This window comes from Lycorma delicatula, chromosome 13 (genome assembly GCF_047948215.1).
Source record: "Lycorma delicatula isolate Av1 chromosome 13, ASM4794821v1, whole genome shotgun sequence".
Lineage (NCBI taxonomy): Eukaryota > Metazoa > Arthropoda > Insecta > Hemiptera > Fulgoridae > Lycorma > Lycorma delicatula.
The window spans coordinates 16,440,427-16,465,379 of NC_134467.1; the positions used below are offsets into that span (position 1 = coordinate 16,440,427).

Sequence of the window (24,953 nt, forward strand, 5' to 3'; positions counted from 1 at the left end):
ACTTTTTGATGTTAACGGTCTTCCAGAGCGTGGATCGTCTGCAACTGATTCTCGGCCATCTGAAAATGCTTTAAATCACCTAAAATCTTTGTTTCGTGACAGAGCGTCATCTCCATACGCCCTTTTCAATTTTGAAAAAGTTTCAGTAGCATTCTCACCGAGAACACAAAACTTGATTGCACAACGTTGTTCATAATTAGTATCACTCATTTTTGTAACGCACAAAACTCGTTTTACGAAAAGTTTGTTTACATCAGAGGTTCCCAAACTTATTTTTCTCATAGACCACTTTCAAAATTTTGCTGGTTCCGGTGGACCCCCTGCAGCTACATTTCTACCATATTTCCAGTCGACGGAAAATGTTAAGATTAGATCTAACTATGAAAATTTGCGTTACGGCTGAGTTCCACGAACTAACAGCTTCCGAAAAAAAGTGAGAATTGATTGGTTAATTTTTTATTGACTGTGCTGTGAGTGGATGTCAAAAAGGTAAAATTGGGCGATCAAAAAAAAATGCTTCCATCCAACTTTACATTTTTGACATCTACTCACAGCACAAAAAAGCAATCGATTCTCACTTATTTTATTTAGAAAACTTCCCGTTCAGAGTGGTAAAACGCAAAAGAAAAATTGTGTATTTTTTTGTGTTGCATTAATTCAAATATGTAATCATTACGCTATTAATTATTATTGTTATCGTATTGCAATGTAATATAATAAAATTGTCGTAATATAATTAAAATTAAACATTAATAACGTAATGTAACTTCTACAATGACAATCACAAAATAGTTGCGATTTTAATGGGAGGGATGTACTTGATGGATTGACAGCAAATTATCAAGTTTTGTTAGGAATAAGCGCAAATCTCTCCGTTCTGTGATATTGAATCTGCTCCTTTTTTTTTATAAAAGGTTTGTAACGACACTAAAACTTTTTTCGACAAGATATGACGAGGGAAACGCTATCAAAAGCTTTCTCGCAATTCTCCACAGTCCAGGATATTTTTCTGGTATTTCTGCCTGCAGCCAAAATGTTTGATATCCTCTTTTAAATTTCACCTTCAGCTCCTCATTAGTGCTAAGCTCGAGTAGCTCCACTTGTAATATCACATTCTCCACTTCCGTTTCATCAAATGGATTTATGATTCATGGTGGTAGATTGATACGCAAAGTCAAGCCAACATTTTAGTTCTTCACTATCCAGATGAATTTTCGTGGACCCCCGCTTACGAATTGTGAACCCCAATTTTTTTGTCACGCCAACGTAGACCCCCGTCGAGTCTCCCGTGGACCCCTGGGGTCCACCTGGACCACTTTGGGAATCAATGGTTTACGTCTTACGTGGCAATGATAGAATAAGAATATTAATACCTAATATATATCAGCTGTTCATATAACCATATATATGTTTACTAGTAACTTTACAGTGTTCCCATTTTGACCGCCAAAAAAAAAAACTAGCGTCATTACTTTATTTACAGACCTCGTTCGTTTGATCATGCGTTTTGGCGCCGATTTAAAAAAAGACTAAGGAATTTTTTTTTTTGCTTGATATCACTACATAAGTTTGAAGCTTATGCGTGGGATATGGAAATGGAATTTTATAGCGTATGAATAATGCCATGCTTGATAAAGATTCGAACCCGGGACCTCCAGATGAAAGACAAAGACGCTACCAGTCGCGCCACGCAGGCTGGCAATTAATTAAGTATTTGCACGAAATTATTTCTTAATTTTTATCGCATTTTGATGTCGTTTCTTTTTTATTTTTTAAAATAATAATATAATAATGTTAATTTTTAATTATAACTAGCAATTTTTTTTAGCAATAATTGCATATTCATAAATATAAAGAACATGGATGTGTTCACATTTTTAATCTAACCTAACATTGTTAAAATATTATATGGACATACAAACAAGTCACTGATTATGGCTAACTAATAGAAAAATTGTTAATAGATTAAAATGAATAAATGACATATCTAATAGAAGATGATGAAGAATAAATGTTGATTCTGTGGAGGTGGTATATTTTTATAAATAACAAAGTAATAAAGTAGAAGATGATAAAAATAAAAAAATATAAAATTAGAGATGAAGGATAAATAAATCGGTGCAATTTATATAACAGTTTGATAGCCTACTTGTCGGATAATTTTATGTAGTTATCTCTTTGCTGCATTACAACTACTACATGTTATAGTTAGTTAATTTTATTCTCTTTATTTTAACCTCATTGGATCTTAGATATTAAACTCATATTTATTTCCTATATCATTTTTCATTCTTGAACTTACTAATATGACAGTCGTTCAGAAAATTCTCTGCCCAACAAAGAAAACATAAAATTTTGTAGAATTCTTTTTATTTTTTAACATGATACCGTGCAATTTCAACTTTTTATGCCTAAAAAGATATTTAGGTATCAAATTATACCCTTTAATTATAAATCCCTTTTAATTTCTACAGCTCTGCAACATAAGCAGCTGTCTCAGCTTTGATCTCACCATTAAAACTGAATCTTCCTCTAGCAAGCCATTTCTTCATGTTTGGAAAAAAGAAGTAATCGCTGGAAGTCAAATCCAGCATATGTGAAACCATGTCAAAGTATAGGTCATTGAGTTTTAACCAACCGGGTTGGTCTAGCGATGAACACGTCTTCCCAAATCAGCTGATTTGTAAGTCAAGAGTTCCAGTGTTCAAATCCTATTAAAGGCAGTTACTTATATACAGATTTGAATACTTTTGGATATCAGTGTTCTTTAGTGGTTGGATTTCAGTTAACCACACATCTCAGGAATGGTCAACCTGAAACTGTACAAGACTACATTTCATTTACATTCATACATATACATTATCCTCATTCATCCTCTCTGAAGTAATTACAGTAGTTTCATTAGCTAAACAGAAAAGAAAGAAGCTTAAATATGTACAGTAATAAAAGTTGTTTTTCTCTAAAATTAAAAGAACTATTTAATAACAGTTATAAGGTTCCTAAAGGAACAACTTTGCTCCGTAATTTGTAATATATGGCAAGCATCCAAGTAAATTTATAAATCATTCAGCCTGACTCCCACTAGAGATAGCCTGCTTGTAGTACTTAAAGAACTGATAACTTGAGGAATGCTAAAAAGTTGACCTGATTGTTACATATCACATCCTTCCTCACTAAGCAAATAACTGAAAATTCTACTATCAAACCAGAATTAATAGTGTATTATTATCATTTAATGCTTACAGACAAAGAGGTTCCATTACTATTATTACAAAGAAGTTAAAATTCTTTCATAGTATGTACTAGACAAATTCAAGGTTATTTTAATATAAACTATTGTTTGAATATAATATACACTAAGCTATAGGACAATATATTACTTTTATTTAGTACATGTATTAATATTGTTAAGTTGGTAATACTAGTAAAATGATAGGGATAAACTAAACTAGATAAAATTGAATGAATTATCCATTCGTGAATATAAATTTCACCCGCTGTTCATATATAACTTAATGATATGTAGGTTGGTTCAGTTCGTTGATTATTCTCTAACAAATAATGAACTACGCAATGGATTGATTAATTCATTTTAAAAAATTAGATGAGACATTTATTTCATTGTAATCATCATCGTATTTGATTAGTAAATAAAGTAATTGAAATCTTAATTACAGATATATTTTTTTTCTATATATGAGTAAAACTATCTTTTCTAAGAAAAATTATTTTTTTTTTAAATCCCTAACTTTTTTTTTTATTTGATCAGAACTATATTGTCTCGTCATTCATTTTTTTTATATAGATATACTCGTCTCAATATCATGCTGTTTCCTGTATCAGCAACAAAAATCATAAGTATGATAATTGATATATCCTTATCTGAAATTAAATTTTTAATTCTTTGATAAAAACTAATTGAAGTAGTCAGTATGTCCCTGTTGTAACATAATAATCAGAGTCCTGGATACTGAGCACTACAGGAGAGAATTAAATATGGCAGATACTAAATTGGTTTGGGTATTTACAAAGAATATCATTGGAACACTAACAAATGAAATGTTTATATTAAAATACAAAAATTAAAAACCTAGAGGCAGATGAAGAAAAAGATAGTTGTATAAAAGAAAATCTAAAAAGAAAAACAAGATGGAAAAAGTTTTTAGAAAGGAATGTTGTGGTCTGAGATCTGCAACCTAACCCATTAACACTTGGAAAATTAGTGGGAATGCTGCTCCAGAAAATTTTTTTCTGGGCCTTTTCAAAGCCATGGTTAAAGTTTTCTATAAAATAAAAGAACCGAAAAAAAAATGAATCAAATAGAATAGCTGGAAGCTGGATAATAATCTAATTCTACACTTTATCACGTTCAAGAATATGGTACACGGTTTTTGAAGCACATTGTGCTTAAAAATCGCATTCAATTTAACCAAATAAATAATAAAATGTCAATACAGATAATATTTTTTAGAATTAGATAGTAACCTAATAAAATGTCTGCTAAAAAAACACTATAGTCCAATGATGCTTAATTTAAATTTCTATGTACACAGAAACAAATACATAATTAGTTTTTACTAATTACCTTCTCTTTCGTCCTTTTAAAGTGTTTTTGGACAGATTTGGCAACCAAAGAGCCCTTGCTTTTCGCCATCTTCTGATTGCTACTGAAAAAACAATTAAAACACTTTCATAATTCTTCCACTGACTAAACTAGAAAAGGGAACGAACAAGGAACGTTCTATACACATGTGAAGTAAAAAAAAACTACCTTCCAGCAGCATGCCAGGGTCAGCACTGCGGAAGCGACAGTTCGCTCTCTCCCTCACAGCCTTGCGTGCAGCTTCCTGTGTGCATGTGCACAACAGTCAAACACACCATGTCGCTGGAACTGTAAACCGCACAGTTCCATACAAAGATTTTTGTATCTTTTTCATATACTGGGGAATGGCTACTGATATTAAGTTTAAGGATTATATATTGTAAGTATAAGGAAGAATTAAAAATAAAGGACTCCATTATATTAAATGTTATCAATAATGTCAAGTGGAAATAGGGGTGCTGTAGTTCCATAGTGCTTATACATGAGCTGCCATTGAATTGGATAAAAAGAAAAAAATTATGATAATATAAAAGGGATTAACAAACAAAATAATGAATTTTTTTCTTAAAAGCTTTTTTCAATTGTACTTTAATTCTTTTTTAACTTTTTGGGGGTAAAATACATCCTGAATTAGTTAATCACAAACTATTTCTTAATTATAACAGATTATTTTGAAAATATGTAAATTGAAGTTAGTTAAACACGAGAATTATCCAATAATTATTGTAGATAAAGGCTGGCTGATTGGAAAAAAGTGACTATGCAGTTGTAAGACTTTCCCATCACACAGCTATTTATAAATAAAATATATATAATCATTAAATCATAATATTGGCTTGTGGTTAAAACTGCAAATTTCAAATCTGGTATTACTGAAAAAAAAGCTTCTATTTCAACAACTTTAAATAAAAAATTGTTTTCAGCACCCTTGGAAATGTGTAAATTGATACCTTACACAACCATGTTTGTTACTTTTTGCATGACCCCAAAGTAGAAGTCAAAGTTCAATTTTATAAAAAATCCTTTTTTTTTAAGTAGTCTTGATTACAATAGAAAAGGGAAAGAAGAATAATTTTTAATAATGCATTGCTTTTGTTTGGGTTCGGCCACTTGGTGGGGTTTGCGGCTTCCAATTTAATAAAGATTAATTTACCTGCATATTAGATGACAATAGAAGAAACTACAATTAAAAAACAACCATTGTAGCAATCACAACAAAACTTCAAAGTTTATATCATTTTTTGGGGGTAGGACTGCGATATTTAAAAAATTTATTTTGTAAATATTGTTATTTTTTAATCATTAAAAACAAGTGTGCCTAAGAAAGATATGATCCTAATTAGGTGAAATCTCATGATACTGAGGGTGACCTTGCTCTACAGTTTCACCCCGTTACCTTTTAATTAGAAAATTTAATGGCATTAATGGCTCATTTATAGAAGTAATATGACCAAGTTTGGTCAAAATCGGTACAATAGTTCGAGAGATATATGGTGATTTAGAGGCTAACACTAAACACACACACACGCATATATATATATATATATATATATATATGGGTTCTTTAGGTGTCAAAACATGAAGATCCAGTGAAAACCATATATGCCCAAACTGGACTGATTACAATACTTTCTCTACTAGAGCTACTGCTATCTAGACAAGAAAGTAAAAATTTGAAGTAAATTTCATCATTTTTTAAGTTGGCCACAATATTTGGATTTTTTTTTTTGTTTTTTAGTAATTTTACATCTTATGAGAAATGTTTTGTTGTAAAAACAAAATATGATAGTGTTGGATTTTTAGATTACTTTATAAAAGGTTGTAAAAATTTACTAGTAATAAAAAAGTTAAGTCAAGACCATCACCCAATAAATGGTGAATGTATGTTTGCATGCTTTTAAAATAAAATTAAAAAATCACAAATCTTTAAATTTTTCTTGTGAAAATGCATGCTAAAGCATCAAAGCAGTAATTAATTTACAAATTCAGTTATGTTTTGAGATACAGAAATTTAATTTGCATGACTTTTTGACTAAAGTACCTTTTATAGAATTAATTTTATTACTCTATATTACAGTTGTCTCAAATGTAACTGTGCACCTAAACAAAATCATTTAGATCTTATTTAATAAAATATGATTTAATTATTTCTTTTATATATATTGTCAGCAGCAAACTTATCAACTGAACTTTTCATAGCTGATTTCCATGTTTCATTGTTCACAGTACTTTTTATTTCCATAACTGTTGATACTGTTTTTTCAAGTGTATGATTATGGTTTTAATATTTGAAGCTTGCATTTTTGGTTCAAAATATGTATTATTTCATTATGATGATGGAGGAAACCAAAACCACAATCAAAATTTCCAAACATTGTTATTCCTCATCGTAATGCTGTGTGAAACTTAATCTTAATAAGTTCCAAGAAACTGGAATTGTGAAAGATGCATTCAACTGTGGAAGACCATCTAATTTGTCAGAGGAAAAACAGCATTATATTTCTGATTCCTTAGCTAAAAGCCCAAAAGACTATTTATAACAAGAAGAAATCTTCAGGAGTAGTATGCACAGAGCATTAACATTTAAAACTATATCATATAAAATATCTGTTATGCATCGATTACATGATATTGATTTTTCTAAACATGTTGAATATTGCCAGACATTTTTGGATTTATAAATGAAAATGGTGAAGACATTTTCGATGTAATCTTTCTTTCAGATGAAATATGGTTTCATTTGTCCTCAAAAGAAATGTGAATAACCCTAATAGATTATGAAACAACCATTATATAACAAAAAAATTGAAGTTTGATGTGTTACATCACATAACAAGATAATCATTTGGTTTTTCCAGAACACAAGAAATTCAAAATGTTTTGCAATGAAATCCTTTCATTGGCCAACTAAATTAGAAATAAATTACTGCAGAATACTTCCAATAAGCAATGGTGCACACTACCAGTGTTTTGCTAAATGTTCTGCATTAAATTTTCATGTGTAGTCATTTCAAAGCAAAACTAGCCACCAAGATCCCCAGAGCTTTACCTATAGATTTTTATTTACAGGAAGTAATGACAAGATCTGTTTATTTGAATAGTCTTTCTATTCTGAATGAACTATAAAATAACATATCTGTTTTTGTAAATGCAATTACTCCTTTGGTGCTTCAGCATGTATTTTCACGAGAAAAATGTGAAGATTTGTGATTTTTTCTTAAAAGAATGCAAAAATATTTCATCTTAGAAAATTAACATTTTCTTAGGAGCTAGACCCCACATTTCTTATACATCATTTAACTATTATATCCTTTGATGATTGACTCAAAATAGAATAATAATCTTCCAAGCACAACATTGAGAAAAACTATTAAAAACTGTACTTTCTTTAAAGAAAACTGGATGTCTATTTTTTTTAATCTTATAATTATTTGTGATGCTGCTCTGATCAACGATTTACCACAGTATCCTTTGACTTATCCAAGCAAATACTAGACAGTTCCATTTTTTATCTAAGGAATAGCATATATCCCATTTTTTACATGTTCTATATGACGTATTACTATCTACCAATTAGAATAAAATATTTATTTATCAAGGTATTATATGTAATCTTACTTTTTTTGTTTCAGCAATGTTACTTTACCGTATCAGCAGATGTTGTCGACATATATATGTTAAATTATTCCATATGCTATTCCATGCATTGGCTATACCGTGCATTGTAATCGGATTTATTGCAGTATGGGAATCGAAATTGTTTTCTAATCCTCCAGGACGTAATTTTTATTCTATGCACAGTTGGATGGGATTAATTACAATGGGACTTTTTGCTATGCAGGTATTAATTTAAATAATAAATATTAATGTAAGTTTATTTTTCATTTAATATTTACTTATAAATTATTTTGAAAATATTTTTTTTTAGTATTAATAATTATGGTTATAATTTTTCTTTTGTTAGACTAAATTTGAAATCTTTTTATTTCAGTTTGCTATTTTTTGTGCATCATTAACGACGCAGAAACAAAAAATTATTTATTTATTTATTCCATAATAATTTAATTTTTTGTATTTCTGGTATTTCAAGTGATATAATTTAAATATATTATATTTGCGCGTATTATAAATAATGGTTATTAAGTTGTATCTACCAATACAGTTGTGATACTGACTTAATCTCATAAGAACTGAACGTGGTAGATGAAATTATGTTATGAACAAATGGGGAATGTCACCTATAGCTGGTTGTGAGTGTGGTGAGCAACTACAAACTGTTGAACATTTGATTAAGTACTGCCCACAGTGAACAAACAAATTAAATCCACAAGATGTATTTTGCGCTAACCTATCTGGAGTCAAATGGCTGAAAAAACTGAATGTTAATTTGTAGCTACAATGAAATTTGTACTTATACCTACATAATATTATATATGTATAGATTTGCTTTTTATTATACTTATTTGAATATTTAGTTTTAATGACTTGGACACACCACATATATGATAAATAAATAAAATAGTTAGGTTGGGTTGAATACACCTAACTATATTATTGGTTATATTAGTTATTATATTTATTGGTTATATTATCTGTCACTGTCTTTCTTATACCTATGAAACATGTAAAAAACTTGAAATATAAGAGGCAATAGTCAAAGTTATTATCTATGAGAGTAATGATGTTCATTATACAACCAGTTCCTCAAGTGAACAAGTATTAATGTAATGAGCTTGGCACTTGGCATGTTGATATGCAATGTATTAATAAATAAATGCGTATAATAAATTGATGCATATATTCAACTCAGTGAAGAAGGCAACAAGAGACTACTTTGCTCCTCACTTTCCCTAATAAACATGATGTGGGATGCATTTTCATTTTCAGTATTGGTTTGTTTTTCATGTCAGGGTTTGTATAATCATTTAATTATTTTACCCCTAAAAAAAACAAAATGTTTATAGATTGACGAGTTTGTATAAATGCATTTCCCAAAATTTTTTTTTTAATTTTTATTTTAAAACTTCCAGATGAGCTATAAAGACAGTTTAAATAAATAAGAGCTCTTACATATCAAATGTTGAAGATACCTTTAATATTTAGTTTGTTAAATAGATGTCAAAGTTTGTAATTAATTTTCTTCTGTAAGAAAAAAAAAACAGCTTTAAACATTGGTATACCTATAAGTTTTTGGGTTGAAAAAAAAATGGAACAGATTGACTTGACTTTCACCTCAAGAAGAAAAGTGTACTGGATTTCTTGGATTTGTCATATTTTTAGTACATTAAATGCCACAACTGTAATGGTTGTAGCAAACTGACATGAGTCATGAATCAGTTTTGGAAATATATATTTAAGAATAATAAACATACCATGCCAGGATTATTAATAAAAATGAGGAGTATAGTAGTTTCCCATTTCATTCTTCTTATATTAGGAAAAATAGTTACATATCAAGATGTCAAACACAGTGAAATAAAGGTGATATTTAGTTCTACTAGTGATACTTTCATTCTGTTCATTACAAGGATTGGCTGTATGTTAGCATCATTACTCTCAGAGAAAGCAACCCTGTTTCTCGGGATAATGCTTCTTGGGTACCCCAGTTGTTTGACGTAGCTGTAAGAATGATTGGAACAGATAGTGACCCAAACAATAAGTTGTATATGATGTATTAACTCAGCATAGGAAACGTTCTGAAAACTGCTTTTAAAATATGGTATGCCAAGAGGTATTTACATTGAAAAAAATGGATATAAAAATTAAAGGATCCCTTACTCTATATTATACCAGATGATTCAAAAAGGACACAACTTTAAAAGCATATAAAAATTTATTGAGATAACTTACTGATTTGGTTGAGGTCACAATTCATAGCAAAACACATCAAGTTTTGACTCATCTAGTTCATTAGTACCGAATTTGTCCACCAATACTGTCACCAGTGTTGTTAAAAATGGATACATTTACTGGTTTAGAACGTGCGTGTTATGTTTTGGTGCAGTCAGCAACTGTAATTTTCGTAGAGAGTACAGTAGGGAGCATCCTAGTAGGCATACAATTTACTCTTGGCACCCAACCTTCATTGAGAGAGATTGTTCTTTTCCAGACAGAATGACCCATTCTTCTTCCAGGAGACAACCGCAAGTGGTATCATTTATCTGGACATGCTTCAAAATGTTCTAATTCCTCAGTTAAACAATGATAACCAAGATGAACGCCATTATTGTCAGAAAGATGGGACACCACCTCACTGCTGCCTTGAAGTATGAGGTTTTCTTGACACTCGATTTCCAGGTCGGTGGATTGGTTGTGAAGGTCCAACTGCATGCCTACCTCACTCTCCAGATATGACCACGCAAGTTTTTTTCTTGTGGGGTTTCATTAAAGATTGGGTTTATATACCACCTTTGACTGCTGATCTTGTTGAGATAAGACGTTGAACTAACGCCACACCCAGAGGTAACACTCGACTTTCTGCCTACTGTGGAATGAAATCAACTTCAGATGGGATGTATATTACATACATTACAAATTCTATAACAAATGGAAGCCATATCAAACCAAAGTGAATGTTGTTGACAAAGTTGATATGTTTTTCTATGAAATGAGATCTCAACAAATGTGTAAGTTATCTCAATAAATTATTACATGCTTTTAAAGTTTTTGAATCGCCCAGTACATCTACTATGAGAAAATCCTTCTATTGATTAACGATATTCTCTTCCTCTACTCTTTTCGTATTCCCTATTCTTTATCACTTTTTTCTTAGATATATATAACAAATAACTTTATCTGTTACTACACATGCTCTAGCTATATCCTCGGTTTGGAACTAGCAGGATTTGATGTACTCCCACAGAACCAAAATTAGAGTAAAAATACAAAAAGGAATTGCAAAAATTACAAAGAACAATGGGTGATTAGAAAGGATAATCTACCAACAGAAGAATTGAAGTATGAAGTACAAGACAAATAATCTTACGTAGGTAAAACGACTGCAGGTCTTCTGATAATCTCTTGAGAGATCAAATTTCTTTTACTCTTACCGAGTATGATAAAATAAATAAATAAGTCTGTATTAACATAGTTATATTTTAAAACTACTTATTACATAGTTTTAATCTGCGTATATAAAGGTATCAGTACTAATGATAGATGTTTAAATCAACGTTCCATTAATCTTCAGTATGTAGATTACAATGTACTTGAAAGTACCATTTCTTTTAACTAGATTTGAATGCTAACTTTATTAATGTATATTTTGGTTGTTGGGTTTCAATTAATAATATTACCTCTATTTCTCTACACCAGTTGACTAAGGACTAATAAATATGAGTTAATTATAATTTGATTTATAGCCTGTTGTAAAGGAACGTAATCAAAAAGTAAATTAACCGTTATGAATATACATTTTTAATCTTTCCTTTTTTTTACATCATATGTTTAGTTTTTAGATAAACCGCTGTATTGTGTAGGGAAAATATTATGTACACATTTTATGTCAGTGATATATTGCCGTACTACATATTAATATGACTTATTCAACCCAATGATATCTATACTAAACGTGTGCATTTGTGTTCATGTATTTCAGCAAATGACGTAAGTTAGTATATTGTAACATATAAAATTAATTTATTATCTCATCTTTTATATTAAATAAAAATATTAATAATAATTCAACTTAACTGTTACGCTATTAAATATTTATATTTTTTATTATATATATTTTTACATCACATATAAATTCACTTTACTTCTTTATTTTTATTTTTAACTTGAGAAAAATATTTTTTTTAATTCATGTAATAGCTTTATAATAAAAAATCTAGCAACAGTGTTATTGAACTTTCACACCATTTACCTTAGAAATTTTTTTTCTATCTGCTGTCACATGGTGAATTGTTTGGCCACATCTATTTATTCTATCTCTTTTCAATATTTATCAAAGTGCTCACTTCCAATTTCCCCTGTCATAAGAAAACATTGTTCAATACTAACATCAATCATTGCACGATTAGATCTTTTACTACACATGACTATTATTTGATTTGTTCACAGATTATGTATTGACTTATACAGGTTAACTTTTTTTTTTGTCATTAATTTAATTAAATTTAACTTTTTAACAATAAGTACTCAAATAAAAAAAGAAGATATTTAATTTCTTAAATTTAATCACTCCCAGAGTTATGGAGGTGTAAATTTACCAATTTAACAAAAAAAAAAGATAGATAGTACATTATTGTAGTTAATATATCCTGATGAATAAAGATGCAAATAAAAAATTTAAACTTAATGTCATCTAGTATTCTTTTAGTTTGAGCAATGCTTCAAAAAACTTTTAGAAATTATTAGTTAACAGAAGAGTGGTTCACTATGAAACGGTATACATCTACATTCTTAAAAAACATCATAGAAATAATCAATGTCCAAAAAAATAGTGATTGGTTTTTAATTAATTTCTTTTTGATAAATTGTTTTCATAAATTATTATCACTTTTACAGAAAAATATAAAATTTTTAAACATAACCTTCTTTCTTTTTCCTGTTTAGCCTCCGGTAACTACCGTTTAGATAATTCTTCAGAGGATGAATGAGGATGATATGTATGAGTGTAAATGAAGTGTAGTCTTGTACATTCTCAGTTCGACCATTCCTGAGATGTGTGGTTAATTGAAACCCAAGCACCAAAGAACCCCGGTATCTACGATTAGTATTCAAATCCATATAACAGTAATGCATTTACTAGGACTTGAACGCTGGAACTCTTGACTTCCAAATCAGCTGATTTGGGAAGACGCTTTCACCACTAGACCAACCCTGTTTGGTGGTCCAAACATATACTACCTAAATTTATTTTCACTGTTAAAATATTTATTCCATCACACTTACTTAAAAATAAAATTTATCTAAATTTATATATATACACATTTAATTATAAATAATAATGGAAAATTTATAATAGTTTATTTTGATAAACTTTCTTTTATCTATGCAGTATTCTAAATGAAATTATTGTGTGTGTGTGTGTGTGTGTGTGTGTGTGTGTGTGTGTGTGTGTGTGTAGCAGGCCTGGCAATGCTTTGCTATTCCTAGATTTGAGTTATATATATATATATATATATATATATAGATTAAATGAACACAATTGAAAGTTTGATAAAACATTAACAAAATGAACATTACGGAACTTCACAAAATTTAACCTTTCCCTTTTACCCTTTCTCCCATTTCCCTTTTCTCCCTTTCCTTTTCCCCCTTTTCCTTTCCCATTTTAATTTTTCTCATTTTCTTTTTTACCATATTCCCTTACCCTTTCCCCATTTCTTTTTCCTCCTCTCTCCTTTCCATTTCCTTCCCCTCCCCTGTTTTACCTTCTTCCCTTTTACCTTTTTTGATTTTTCCCTTTCTCCCTTTTTCCCTGTGATTAAATTGAATCAGTAGTTTTTTAGTTTATAGCGGACACACATATCAGAAACATTGAAATGAAATAAAATGTTTAGTATAGTGTATCTTGCTTTTATGACGTAAAAGCAAGATATATATATAAGCAAGATATATATCTGTTGTTATAATCCAACAGATAGCGCTGTTTTTAAAAAAAAAGTATGTTTTACCAGTCACAGGTGTGACAACATAGGTATATATATAGTAGGTACATAAAAACACGCGCGTATTCAAATGCAACGTTGTGTCAAAAATTTCAAAGTTTAAGATTTTGAACAAAAAACATTTACATTTTTGTTTATATAGATATATCTTCTTTTTTTTCAATCAAATTTTTTATTCTAGGGTTTCTTATAGATCTTGTCATTTCATGATCCCCTTTAACCAAAAAACATAATTTAACATTAAAAAATTGCAGAAGAATGTATACGCATGTATATAAGTTGTCATAATTTTTACTTGACCAGATTGGGAATTAGTTGATTTGGATGAAATTTTGCATATGTGAGGAATTTGATGCAATATAATTTTGTTCACAATTAAGTCAACAAAATAGAGAGGTACAGATCTTACAGTTCCTATAACTCAAAATTTTACCCAAAGGGTAAGAAAATTTTTTTCCCCAAAAAATTAATACTCTTAGATACTTTCTGATGTGTTTAGTCTTTAAAAACCTTTATTTGTTGTTTCTGAATTCAAGCCATATTCTTGTAGTAATTAAATGATTTCATTACATTAGTATGAGACTTTAGTTATGTATTTTAGCAATTTTATTCAGGAATGGGATGGTAAGCAAACATTTTTGACTATTGTATATCAGTTATTGTTTTAGTTGATGTTTTCAGATCGGATAAACCAATTTTTATGAAATTTCATATGATAACTTATGAATATGGTTCACTGGTGCCATTTAATTTTGATTACAACCAATCAAGAGGGTGGGGAGATATAGCCACATGAGTTTTGAATTTCAAAATTTTACTTAAAGAGTAGAATAACATTTTTATATAATTTTTACTTTAGTGCTATAGCAGAGCTGTAGCTATAGAAAAGAAAGTATGGTAATTGGTCCAATTTGGGCATATGCAGTTTTCACCCAGATCTTGATGTTTTGACACCTAAAGAATCCAAAAACCAGATAGAAATTTTCCGGATCTTCGTATGTACGCATGTGTGTTTGGCTTTCAGTGTGTCGGCCTCTAAATCACCTTATATCTCCAGAACTGACTGATTTTGACCAAAGTTGATCAGATTACGTCTATATATGGGACATTGATGTTATTAAATTTCACCTTAAAATGTCAAGGGGATGAGGCTGTAGAACAAGGTCACTCTTAATATCTTGAGATTTCACCTAATTAAGGTCTTATTTTCTTAGGCACATTTGTTAACAATTAGACAACAATAATATTTCCAAAAACTATTTTCAAAATCACACCCTCACCCCAAAAAAAGCTCTAAACTAGTGGCTAAAGTGCGTACAGTGTGTCATTATTACCTCCTCTCACACACAAGGAGCACTATTGTAACACTGACATACAGCCGCTGTAGTCATCTTTCTTTTTTTTTGTTTAGCCTCCATCACCAGTTATGTTTTAACGTCACAGGTGAGCAGTAGAATTAAGTAAATGAATAATATTTAAAGTGTAAAAAAGTATTTTAAGTGGCCGCCACTAGTACTGCCACACCTGCGTGAATATGGTATATACAATGCACTTTAGTTAGAATCATTGAATTAAATAAACAAACAAAAATTTATTTAAATAAAATGATTAATATTTTTAACTGAGTGTATTGTGTGTAAGCCGTGCATCAGAAAAAAGCTGCCTGGTGCCAAAGGCCTACAACTGTGTTGCCAACCTTTTTATTTGTATACTTAATGTATACATATATATATATATATATATACTAATGTACAGCTGAGGGTAGAAACCGAAGCATTCGATAGCCAGACTGGCAAATCAAGGAGATAAACCAATTCTTTACTGATTTTTTTGCTCTACATTTAATTTTGCATTAAAAAGAGTTAAAATATTAAAAATAGGTAGATAATCCAGAATGGTAAATACCCTTTTAATTACCGATATAAAATGAATTATACATTCTATAATTGAGAATATATATTTTTAAATTTAAATGAATCATTTTAATTAGATGTGTTAATTGCCTAATCCAAACTTATTGTTTTAATTTTACTTGTTCATTAATTATATTTTTGTTGCTGTTTTTTTATTATGTCTATTATTTTTGAGAGTAAGGAATTTAAACATTTGTATTGGTTTTTAAAATCTAAATGTTTTCTAGATTAAAAAAATTCTTTTGTTATCTCTAATATGATGAGTGTAATTAGATTTTATTCTTATTTTATTTAAATACTTGTAAATATCCTGAAAGTGATGTTATATTTTTGTTTAATATTCTTATATAAATTTTTTTACCATTTTATTCTCTGTATTCTATTCTCTGTATTTTATAACTCTTCCTTTGTAATAAGTATTATAATTACATTTGATATTTATTAATTTATATAATTCTTTTGTACTATACTATATAGATATTGCTTTTCAGTTATTTGATACGTTAATTCTCTTAAAAGACTGTTAAAAGAGGCTACAGAAATTAATTAGTTTGTTCAAAAACAAAATATGTTGAAACCTTAGATGACAGACAACTTATATGGAGGCAACAATGCAGAAGTACAAGATAGTTAACAAAAAGATTTGACGATAAAAGGTTACAGAGTTATTTTTAAAACTTATAGTGAACGTCTAAAAAAGAATATTGAAAGTAGAAAAAAACAGTTACTCAAACTTTCAAAAAAAATAAAAATAATGTAAAGAAGTAATGGCAAACAATTAATAATATATTAGAGTAGGGGGCAAATAAATTAAATTGTGATAGGTACGCTTATTAGACGATTCCTTGGTTATTGTGGATGAAAATAGGTATCAATTACTTTTCCCAAAAACTCGTACATGAAATTCTTTCTATTTTTCTCCTACATGTGTAGAAGAAGTAGCTTTGGTTATAAAAGGTTTAAAGTTAAATAAATCCTCAGGGATTTATGGTATTAAAGCATTTACTATAAAAAAAGTTAAGGATATTTTCTCCAGTTGTGGTCTTTTTTGATTAACCTGAGTTTTGAAAGTGGAAAATTCTCCATGTCTTAAAATCTGCAGTAGTCATTCCTTTGTTCAAAAAGGGGAATTCTTTAAATTTAAACAATTAAACCGATATCCTTGCTTTTTAGTTTTCTCAAAGATAGTTGAGAAAATAATGAAAAAAGATGTTTAAGTTTTTTCAGCTTATACAATTTTTTTCATTAAATTAATTTGGCTTTATTGAAGGCAAATCAACATTATTAAAATTGCTATCCGCAATATAAAAAGGTCTAAATGAGAAAAATTCTGTAGGAGATTTATTTGTAGACATTACGAAAGCATTTGATTCGGTAGACCATAATATTTTACCATCTTATTTGTTGGAATCAGGTTTTAGAGTAATAACTTTGGAATGGTTTAAAACTTTTTTTAATTGAAAGAGTTCATGTGTAAATATCAAAGATCAATACATGCTTTTAGTTAAGTGACATTGTAATTTGTGGAGTTCCCCAGGGTCTGTCCTTGGATCTATTTTTTTTCTAGTATTTATTAATAATTTATTCTCCAGTTCTTTCAAGGGTTTTTAAGTTGTTTTGCCAATGATACGACTGTGTATTATAAGTTTACAACTTCTGAGCAATTAAAACAAGACATGCAACATGATCTTGATTCATTAATATATGATTTACCTTTAATAAATTAACTCTGTGTTTGAAAACTAAATACATTTATTTTTCTTTGAGAGATAGATCTTCGTATGATAAGAGAATGTATTATAAATGTGTCAGTTGTCTTCCATTAGTAAATTCTTTTGTACTTTTGTATTATTCACTCAAACCTTCAGTACAGTATTTACTGCTAGGGAGTAACTTAGTACTCCAATGACAAATCAATTTCATTGCTCAAAAAAAAATAAGTGCGTCTAATTGGGTTGTTGGTGTTCAAAGATCTGAACATGCATTCCTTTTCTTTTGCAATCTAATACTCTTCTTCCTTTTAGACATTTATGACTGTATGAAGTACTATAAATTTTTTATATCAGAAGTCTGCAATTAAAGGATAATTTAAATGTACATTTTAGTAGATTAAGGTTACAAAACCATATCAATAAAATTCAAGCCAATAATGAAGCTTTCAGACATTTTTAAACATGTAAAAATCTTTAATCAATTGCTTAGCCTTTTTACACCTTGTTCAAGAGAGATAACATTTTTGAAACCTTTTAAAGATTGGTTATTCTCATTTGAAAGTATTATGTTTCTTTTAATTAATTTTAAATAATTTCTTTTGTTAGAGTAATTTAGAATAGAATTCTTTGAAAAACATTTTAACTAAGATTTTATAATGATGGCTACAAATTGTATTAAATTGATGATATGTTGTAATATAATCTGTGTAATTTAGTTCAAATCATTAAGCCTAAGGACTGACACAATGTCTGTCCCTTTATTTTTTGTGATGTTATCTCAACGCAACATTTAAAATTTTTAATGAGATACCTAACCTTTCTATTTATTGAATAAAAATTTAATTTTTCTTCTTTTAGATTTATTTATTAAAATTACAAATATTTAACTATACAATAGTAATTTTTATGTGGATTGTGCAAATGAATTGAATTGATTTAAACGGATATAAAAATTATTTTTAATGTTATCTCTTTTAATTTTATAAATTTATTTATTATGTTTTAATTGATATTTGCTAATTAATTTGCACTATAAACACTTTCATTTGCTATATATTCTATTAAGTTCTTTATTTAACTCAAATGTTTAAAATTTATGACTTTATTTCTTCAAATTACTCTATTCAATAGCATATAATCTTCTATTATCTTCAAATTATTCATATAATAAACAAAAAAATATATAAATTTAAGATTAAAGTAAACTAACTTATAATTTATTAATTCTATTCTAATTTACATAAAGATTAATATAATTAGGTTTTTTCAATTGTTCATTAATAAGCTGTTTTACCTTGTAGAACATGATTAATTGTTAATAAGATAAAATCATAACTATCATTAATTCGTTTGCATATATAAATGTTTAGAGGTTTTGTTTAAATGAATCCCAACTAGATTATTATTTTTGAACTTTTTTATGTATTAAGAGTACTCATATTATCCATCAAAGTTTACAAAGTTCAGTTAATGCATACATGTTTACACTCTCAAAACTTTAATGAGTAATAAATTATAAATTTATAGTTATTAAAAATTCCAACACCATCTGTTGGATTCTTTTTGAATTAGCTTGAACATCATAATACTATTAATAGTATTATTAAAGTTTTTTTATTTTTTATGTAATCATCGGTGAAGAAGAGGATTATTTTCTCTTTTTAATATTCTGTAATTTTTTATTTATCTTGAATCTTATTTTTACAGGTATATTTTTTAAAATAAATAGCTAGAATATTATTTATTAACTAATAATTTACTAATTGAAGTTATTTTTCAGTTTGTTGTTGGGTTCTTCAGTTTTCTTGTCCTTCTGTGCTGTGAAGGTGCAACTGCAGCTTTTAGAGCATCTTTAGTTCCAATACATGCTAGTTTTGGTACAACTACATTTATGCTTGCTGTTGCGACATGTTTGACTGGATTAACTGAAAAAGTTATGCATCAGTTTGGGTGAGAACAAGTTTGTTCTTTTTTAATTTTTTTAAATTAGATGTACATTTTTGTTTTCTTAGAGTCATCAGTTAGCTGATGGTTTTAATTTAATTCTTCATTCCTTTCTGTCCTTTGAAATCTTTTATTAAAATCATATTTGATACATCCTATAATCTTAATCATTGGTTTTATGCACTCAAATTTTTCTTCCTTTATAGAGTTTACCCTTCAAGACATCTTTCTCTGCCAAATTAATTTACCCTGCATATATCTTGTTAAATATTTTTTTAGTTTTGAGACCTCTTCATTTAAAATTTTTTTGAACTAAAATTTTCAACATCCTTCTATAGAATTGCATTTCAAATGCCCATTTTCTTTTCTTTAACTGTTTTTTTATTATTTATTATGATTTACTGCCATAAAATGTTAGGTACAATACAAATAGTTTCAAGAATTTCTTTGTAATTCATAGAATTATATCTGTTACTAGTAGATTTCTTTTTTGCATGAAAGCTTTCCTTGTTTGTACCTAACTACTTTTGATATCTGCAATTGCAATTTGATTATTTAAATGATAAATAATTGTAGTTACTGAATTTATTTAATAAATAGTCAAAAAATTATGGTGTTAATTAGTCAAGGTTAGCGAGCGTAGGTTAAGTTTGGTTAATTTTTTTTTTTTTTTGTCTTCAGTCATTTGACTGGTTTGATGCAACTCTCCAAGATTCCCTATCTAGTGCTAGTCGTTTCATTTCAGTACACCCTCTACATCCTACATCCCTAACAATTTGTTTTACATATTCCAAACTTGGCCTGCCTACACAATTTTTTCCTTCTACCTGTCTTTCCAATATTAAAGTGACTATTCCAGGATGCCTTAATATGTAGCCTATAAGTCTGTCTCTTCTTTTAACTATATTTTTCCAAATGCTTCTTTCTTCATCTATTTGCCGCAATACCTCTTCATTTGTCACTTTATCCACCCATCTGATTTTTAACATTCTTCTATAGCACCGCATTTCAAAAGCTTCTAATCTTTTCTTCTCAGATACTCCGATCGTCCAAGTTTCACTTCCATATAAAGCGACACTCCAAACATATACTTTCAAAAATCTTTTCCTGACATTTAATTTAATTTTTGATGTAAACAAATTATATTTCTTACTGAAGGCTCGTTTCGCTTGTGCTATTCGGCATTTTATATCGCTCCTGCTTCGTCCATCTTTAGTAATTCTATTTCCCAAATAACAAAATTCTTCTACCTCCATATTCTTTTCTCCTCCTATTTTCACATTCAGTGGTCCATCTTTGTTATTTCTACTACATTTCGTTACTTTTATTTTGTTCTTGTTTATTTTCATGCGATAGTTCTTGCGTAGGACTTCATCTATGCCGTTCATTGTTTCTTCTAAATCCTTTTTACTCTTGGCTAGAATTACTATATCATCAGCAAATCGTAGCATCTTTATCTTTTCACCTTGTACTGTTGCTCCAACTCTAAATTGTTCTTTAACATCATTAACTGCTAGTTCCATGTAAAGATTAAAAGGTAACGGAGATAGGGAACATCCTTGTCGGACTCCCTTTCTTATTACGGCTTCTTTCTTATGTTCTTCAATTATTACTGTTGCTGTTTGGTTCCTGTACATGTTAGCAATTGTTCTTCTATCTCTGTATTTGAACCCTAATTTTTTTAAAATGCTGAACATTTTATTCCAGTCTACGTTATCGAATACCTTTTCTAGGTCTATAAACGCCAAGTATGTTGGTTTGTTTTTCTTTAATCTTCCTTCTACTATTAATCTGAGGCCTAAAATTGCTTCCCCTGCCGCTATACTTTTCCTGAAACCAAATTGGTCTTCTCCTAACACTTCTTCCACTCTCCTCTCAATTCTTCTGTATAGAATTCTAGTTAAGATTTTTGATGCACGACTAGTTAAACTAATTGTTCTGTATTCTTCACATTTATCTGCCCCTGCTTTCTTTGGTATCATGACTATAACACTTTTTTTGAAGTCTGACAGAAATTCCCCTTTTCCATAAATATTACACACCAGTTTTAAATTAAACCCAGGTTAAATTATATGTATAAAATAAATATTTATTTATTTATGTTAAACTCTATTTCGGCCCATTTTCTACCGAAATCCTATTGACTACTTTGGTTTTAAATAAAGCTGTAGCTGCGGTGGCATTAATACGTAAGTACCCAAAATTCTTCTAATTCTCCCTCTATTTTAATACTTAATTTTTCATTATCTCCTTTTCTATCACATTTTATTACTTTTGTTTTATTCATATTCATTTATTTTTCAGACTGATGTTTTATCAAATAAACACAATTTAGTACTTTTTCTAAACATTCTTTGGTTTTGTCAAAAAAACAATATCATCAATAAAATTTTTTTTTTTGTTTATATAGTTTCATTAATCTCAAAATTTTTCTTCAATTCTAATACCACTTGTTTTTATAAGTTGAAAAAAATAGGGTGGATAAACTGTATTTTTGTCTCACTTCTTTCTGAATCAAAGCCAATTTTTCTTTATAACTTCCTACTTAATTCAGTTGCCCTCTGTTTATTCCCTCCTTCCATTTATTTTGTGCATATTTCTGCCCAAAATATTACACTAACATTTCGGAAAAAATATTTTTAAAATTCTCAGATTGTTACTTTACATTTTAAAAAAAATAATAAAACATTCTTGAAAACATCCGTAATGATACCAAATTTACAACAGTATAATAACAATACAATTCTTGGACAATAACAATACAACCCTTGGTTAACTATAATATACTGAAGTAATTTTAAAAATAAACATCAAACAATCCAAATAACAGTATCTGCAGTACAATGACATAATCAGTCAAGTATGAACATGCTTGCTAAAATCTAACGTTATAATCATAATCGTACCGACCCTCTTGTTGAGGACAGACAACTTAGGCAGGAATGAGCATGAACTTGAGTTATAAATTCATTAATATTGTCATTTATTTATATGTTCAACAATAAATGTAATATAAATCATAGAATAATGATGTTTGACAAACTAGGGAGAGGATAACATCAAACGACCCTTAATTCTTGCATAAATTATAAAATAAATTTTCTTTTCCCATATTTAAGTTCTAAGTTTTTCTTAAAATGTTAATAATTTTATTCCAGTCTACATTGACAAATGCTTTTTCCACATCTGCAAATAGTTACTCAGTAGCTTAGCTCAATTTAAACCTGCATTTTAAAAGTAATCTGAGGAGCAGAATGACTTTGAAATTGGATTTATTACTCATGGGTAAATTCAAATTATTTTTTACCACATTACATTAAATAAATTGAAGAAAATTGTCTACTGCAGGTATATGTTTGGATTTAAATATTTCAAATTTTATTTCAGTTAAATATTTGTGTCACACAATTCCATGAATGAGCAAGATTATTATTTTAGAATCCCCGTGTTTGTTCTCAATAGGCTATTAATTTCTTGAGGAAAAGTAATCATTTTTGCAGCAAATATCCAAATTAATCAATATAATATAAGAAAAATTTAGTATAATTAAAGACAAAATTAATAATAATTGTTATTTATTAAAGAGGATAAAAGTTAAGAAGTAACTTTTTTATTGATTTAAAAAATTTTAATAGTAGAACAAATTGTACAAATATTTAAATACTAGGCATTTTATCAATAATTACTAACTGTTGAAAAATTGATTTGGATATTCCAATATAAAATGAAGGACTACATCTTACACTAAAAGATTACGAAATGTATGAATACATAAAAATTATATACTAATCAATCATCACACACACACACACACACACACACACACACACACACACACACACACACACACACACACACACACACATACATACATACATACACACACACACACACACACACACACACACACACACACACACACACACATACATACATACATACATACATACATACATACATACACACACACACACACACACACACGACAATGCAGCTTTCTGGATTCAGGGCTCTTATGCAGTTGCATCCCTTGTTCATGTTCATAAATGACGTGTAGTCTTGTACACACAGGCTGACCATGCCTGAGAGATATAGTCAATTGAAACCCAATCACTGGTATCCTCAAGCTAGTATTTGAACCCAAGAACTCTTGATTTTGAAATCACCTGATTTATAATGACGAGTTTTACCACTAGACCAATCCAGTGGGTTAATAAACATTATTTATAGTTGCTTTTTATCTGAATTTAAACACCTGAGTTGTCACTGGAGTTCTACTTTCGTTACCCTTTTTTGGGGTTGAATTTTGATCATTAGGGGGTTAATTAACAATATCATTTGTATAACGAGCATTCTGAGTCTCCAAAAGAAGCAATTACAAAGATTTAATTTAACTTATACCCACCTCTAATAAGTTAATAGAATTATAACGTTGATACTAACACCTTTTCGTCTTGGATAAGATAATAAATACCTGAATCCCTATATTAATTGATCATTAATAATATAACTACCCATAAATTATCATCTTCCTTCTTACAGCCTTCTCCTTTCCCACAAAGATACCATGGATATTGCGTTAGCCATCATGCACCATTTGGTGGCTGTCATATACTTAGTCGGATAGTGGCCCTACTTAAGAAGAATTACACGAACCGTTTTCTATCTTCCACTTACAAACTGCTTTTAATAAAACCCTAACAGATGACTATGGTTTCTGTCACGCAAAGCAAAGACATCTAACATTCCTGTGAACAATAACTTAAAATAAAAGAGAATTAGAGGCAAAAAACAAAAAAAAGAATATTTTTTTAGAGATGGGGAATAATTTTTTCTAAAAATACTCATATATAGGTTTACAAATAAGCTTAACAAATGTGCATAAATAAAGTTTTCTCTAAATCTAGCACGACCTTCAATATAAAGGTTAAAATAGGAAAAAGAAAATTTTCAAAAATAATGTTTCTGCATTTTAGGTCCAGGGTCTGTAATTTAAAAAAATTATAGTCATTTCGTGATAGCTTTATATATGAAGTGTATACTTTTGAAATTTTTTTTGTTTTTATTTTAAACCAAATGGATTTAGAGGAAAAGAATAAAAAAACATATATTTTAATATTTACAGGTGACGATGTTTTCTTGAAAAATGATTTCTTGGATTATT

At 28.9% G+C, this 24,953-nt stretch overlaps 1 protein-coding gene across 2 annotated transcripts in view; it reads left to right on the forward strand.

Moving 5' to 3' along the window:
• nemy (cytochrome b561 family member no extended memory) overlaps positions 1-24,953 on the forward strand; it is a 239,409-nt gene that overhangs the window by 193,822 nt on the left and 20,634 nt on the right. For both annotated transcript variants that reach the window (XM_075381791.1, XM_075381793.1), the window contains exons 3-4: positions 8,236-8,444; positions 19,626-19,795. In XM_075381791.1, the coding sequence (XP_075237906.1) occupies positions 8,236-8,444; positions 19,626-19,795 (379 nt within the window). The remainder of the gene's footprint in view (positions 1-8,235; positions 8,445-19,625; positions 19,796-24,953) is intronic.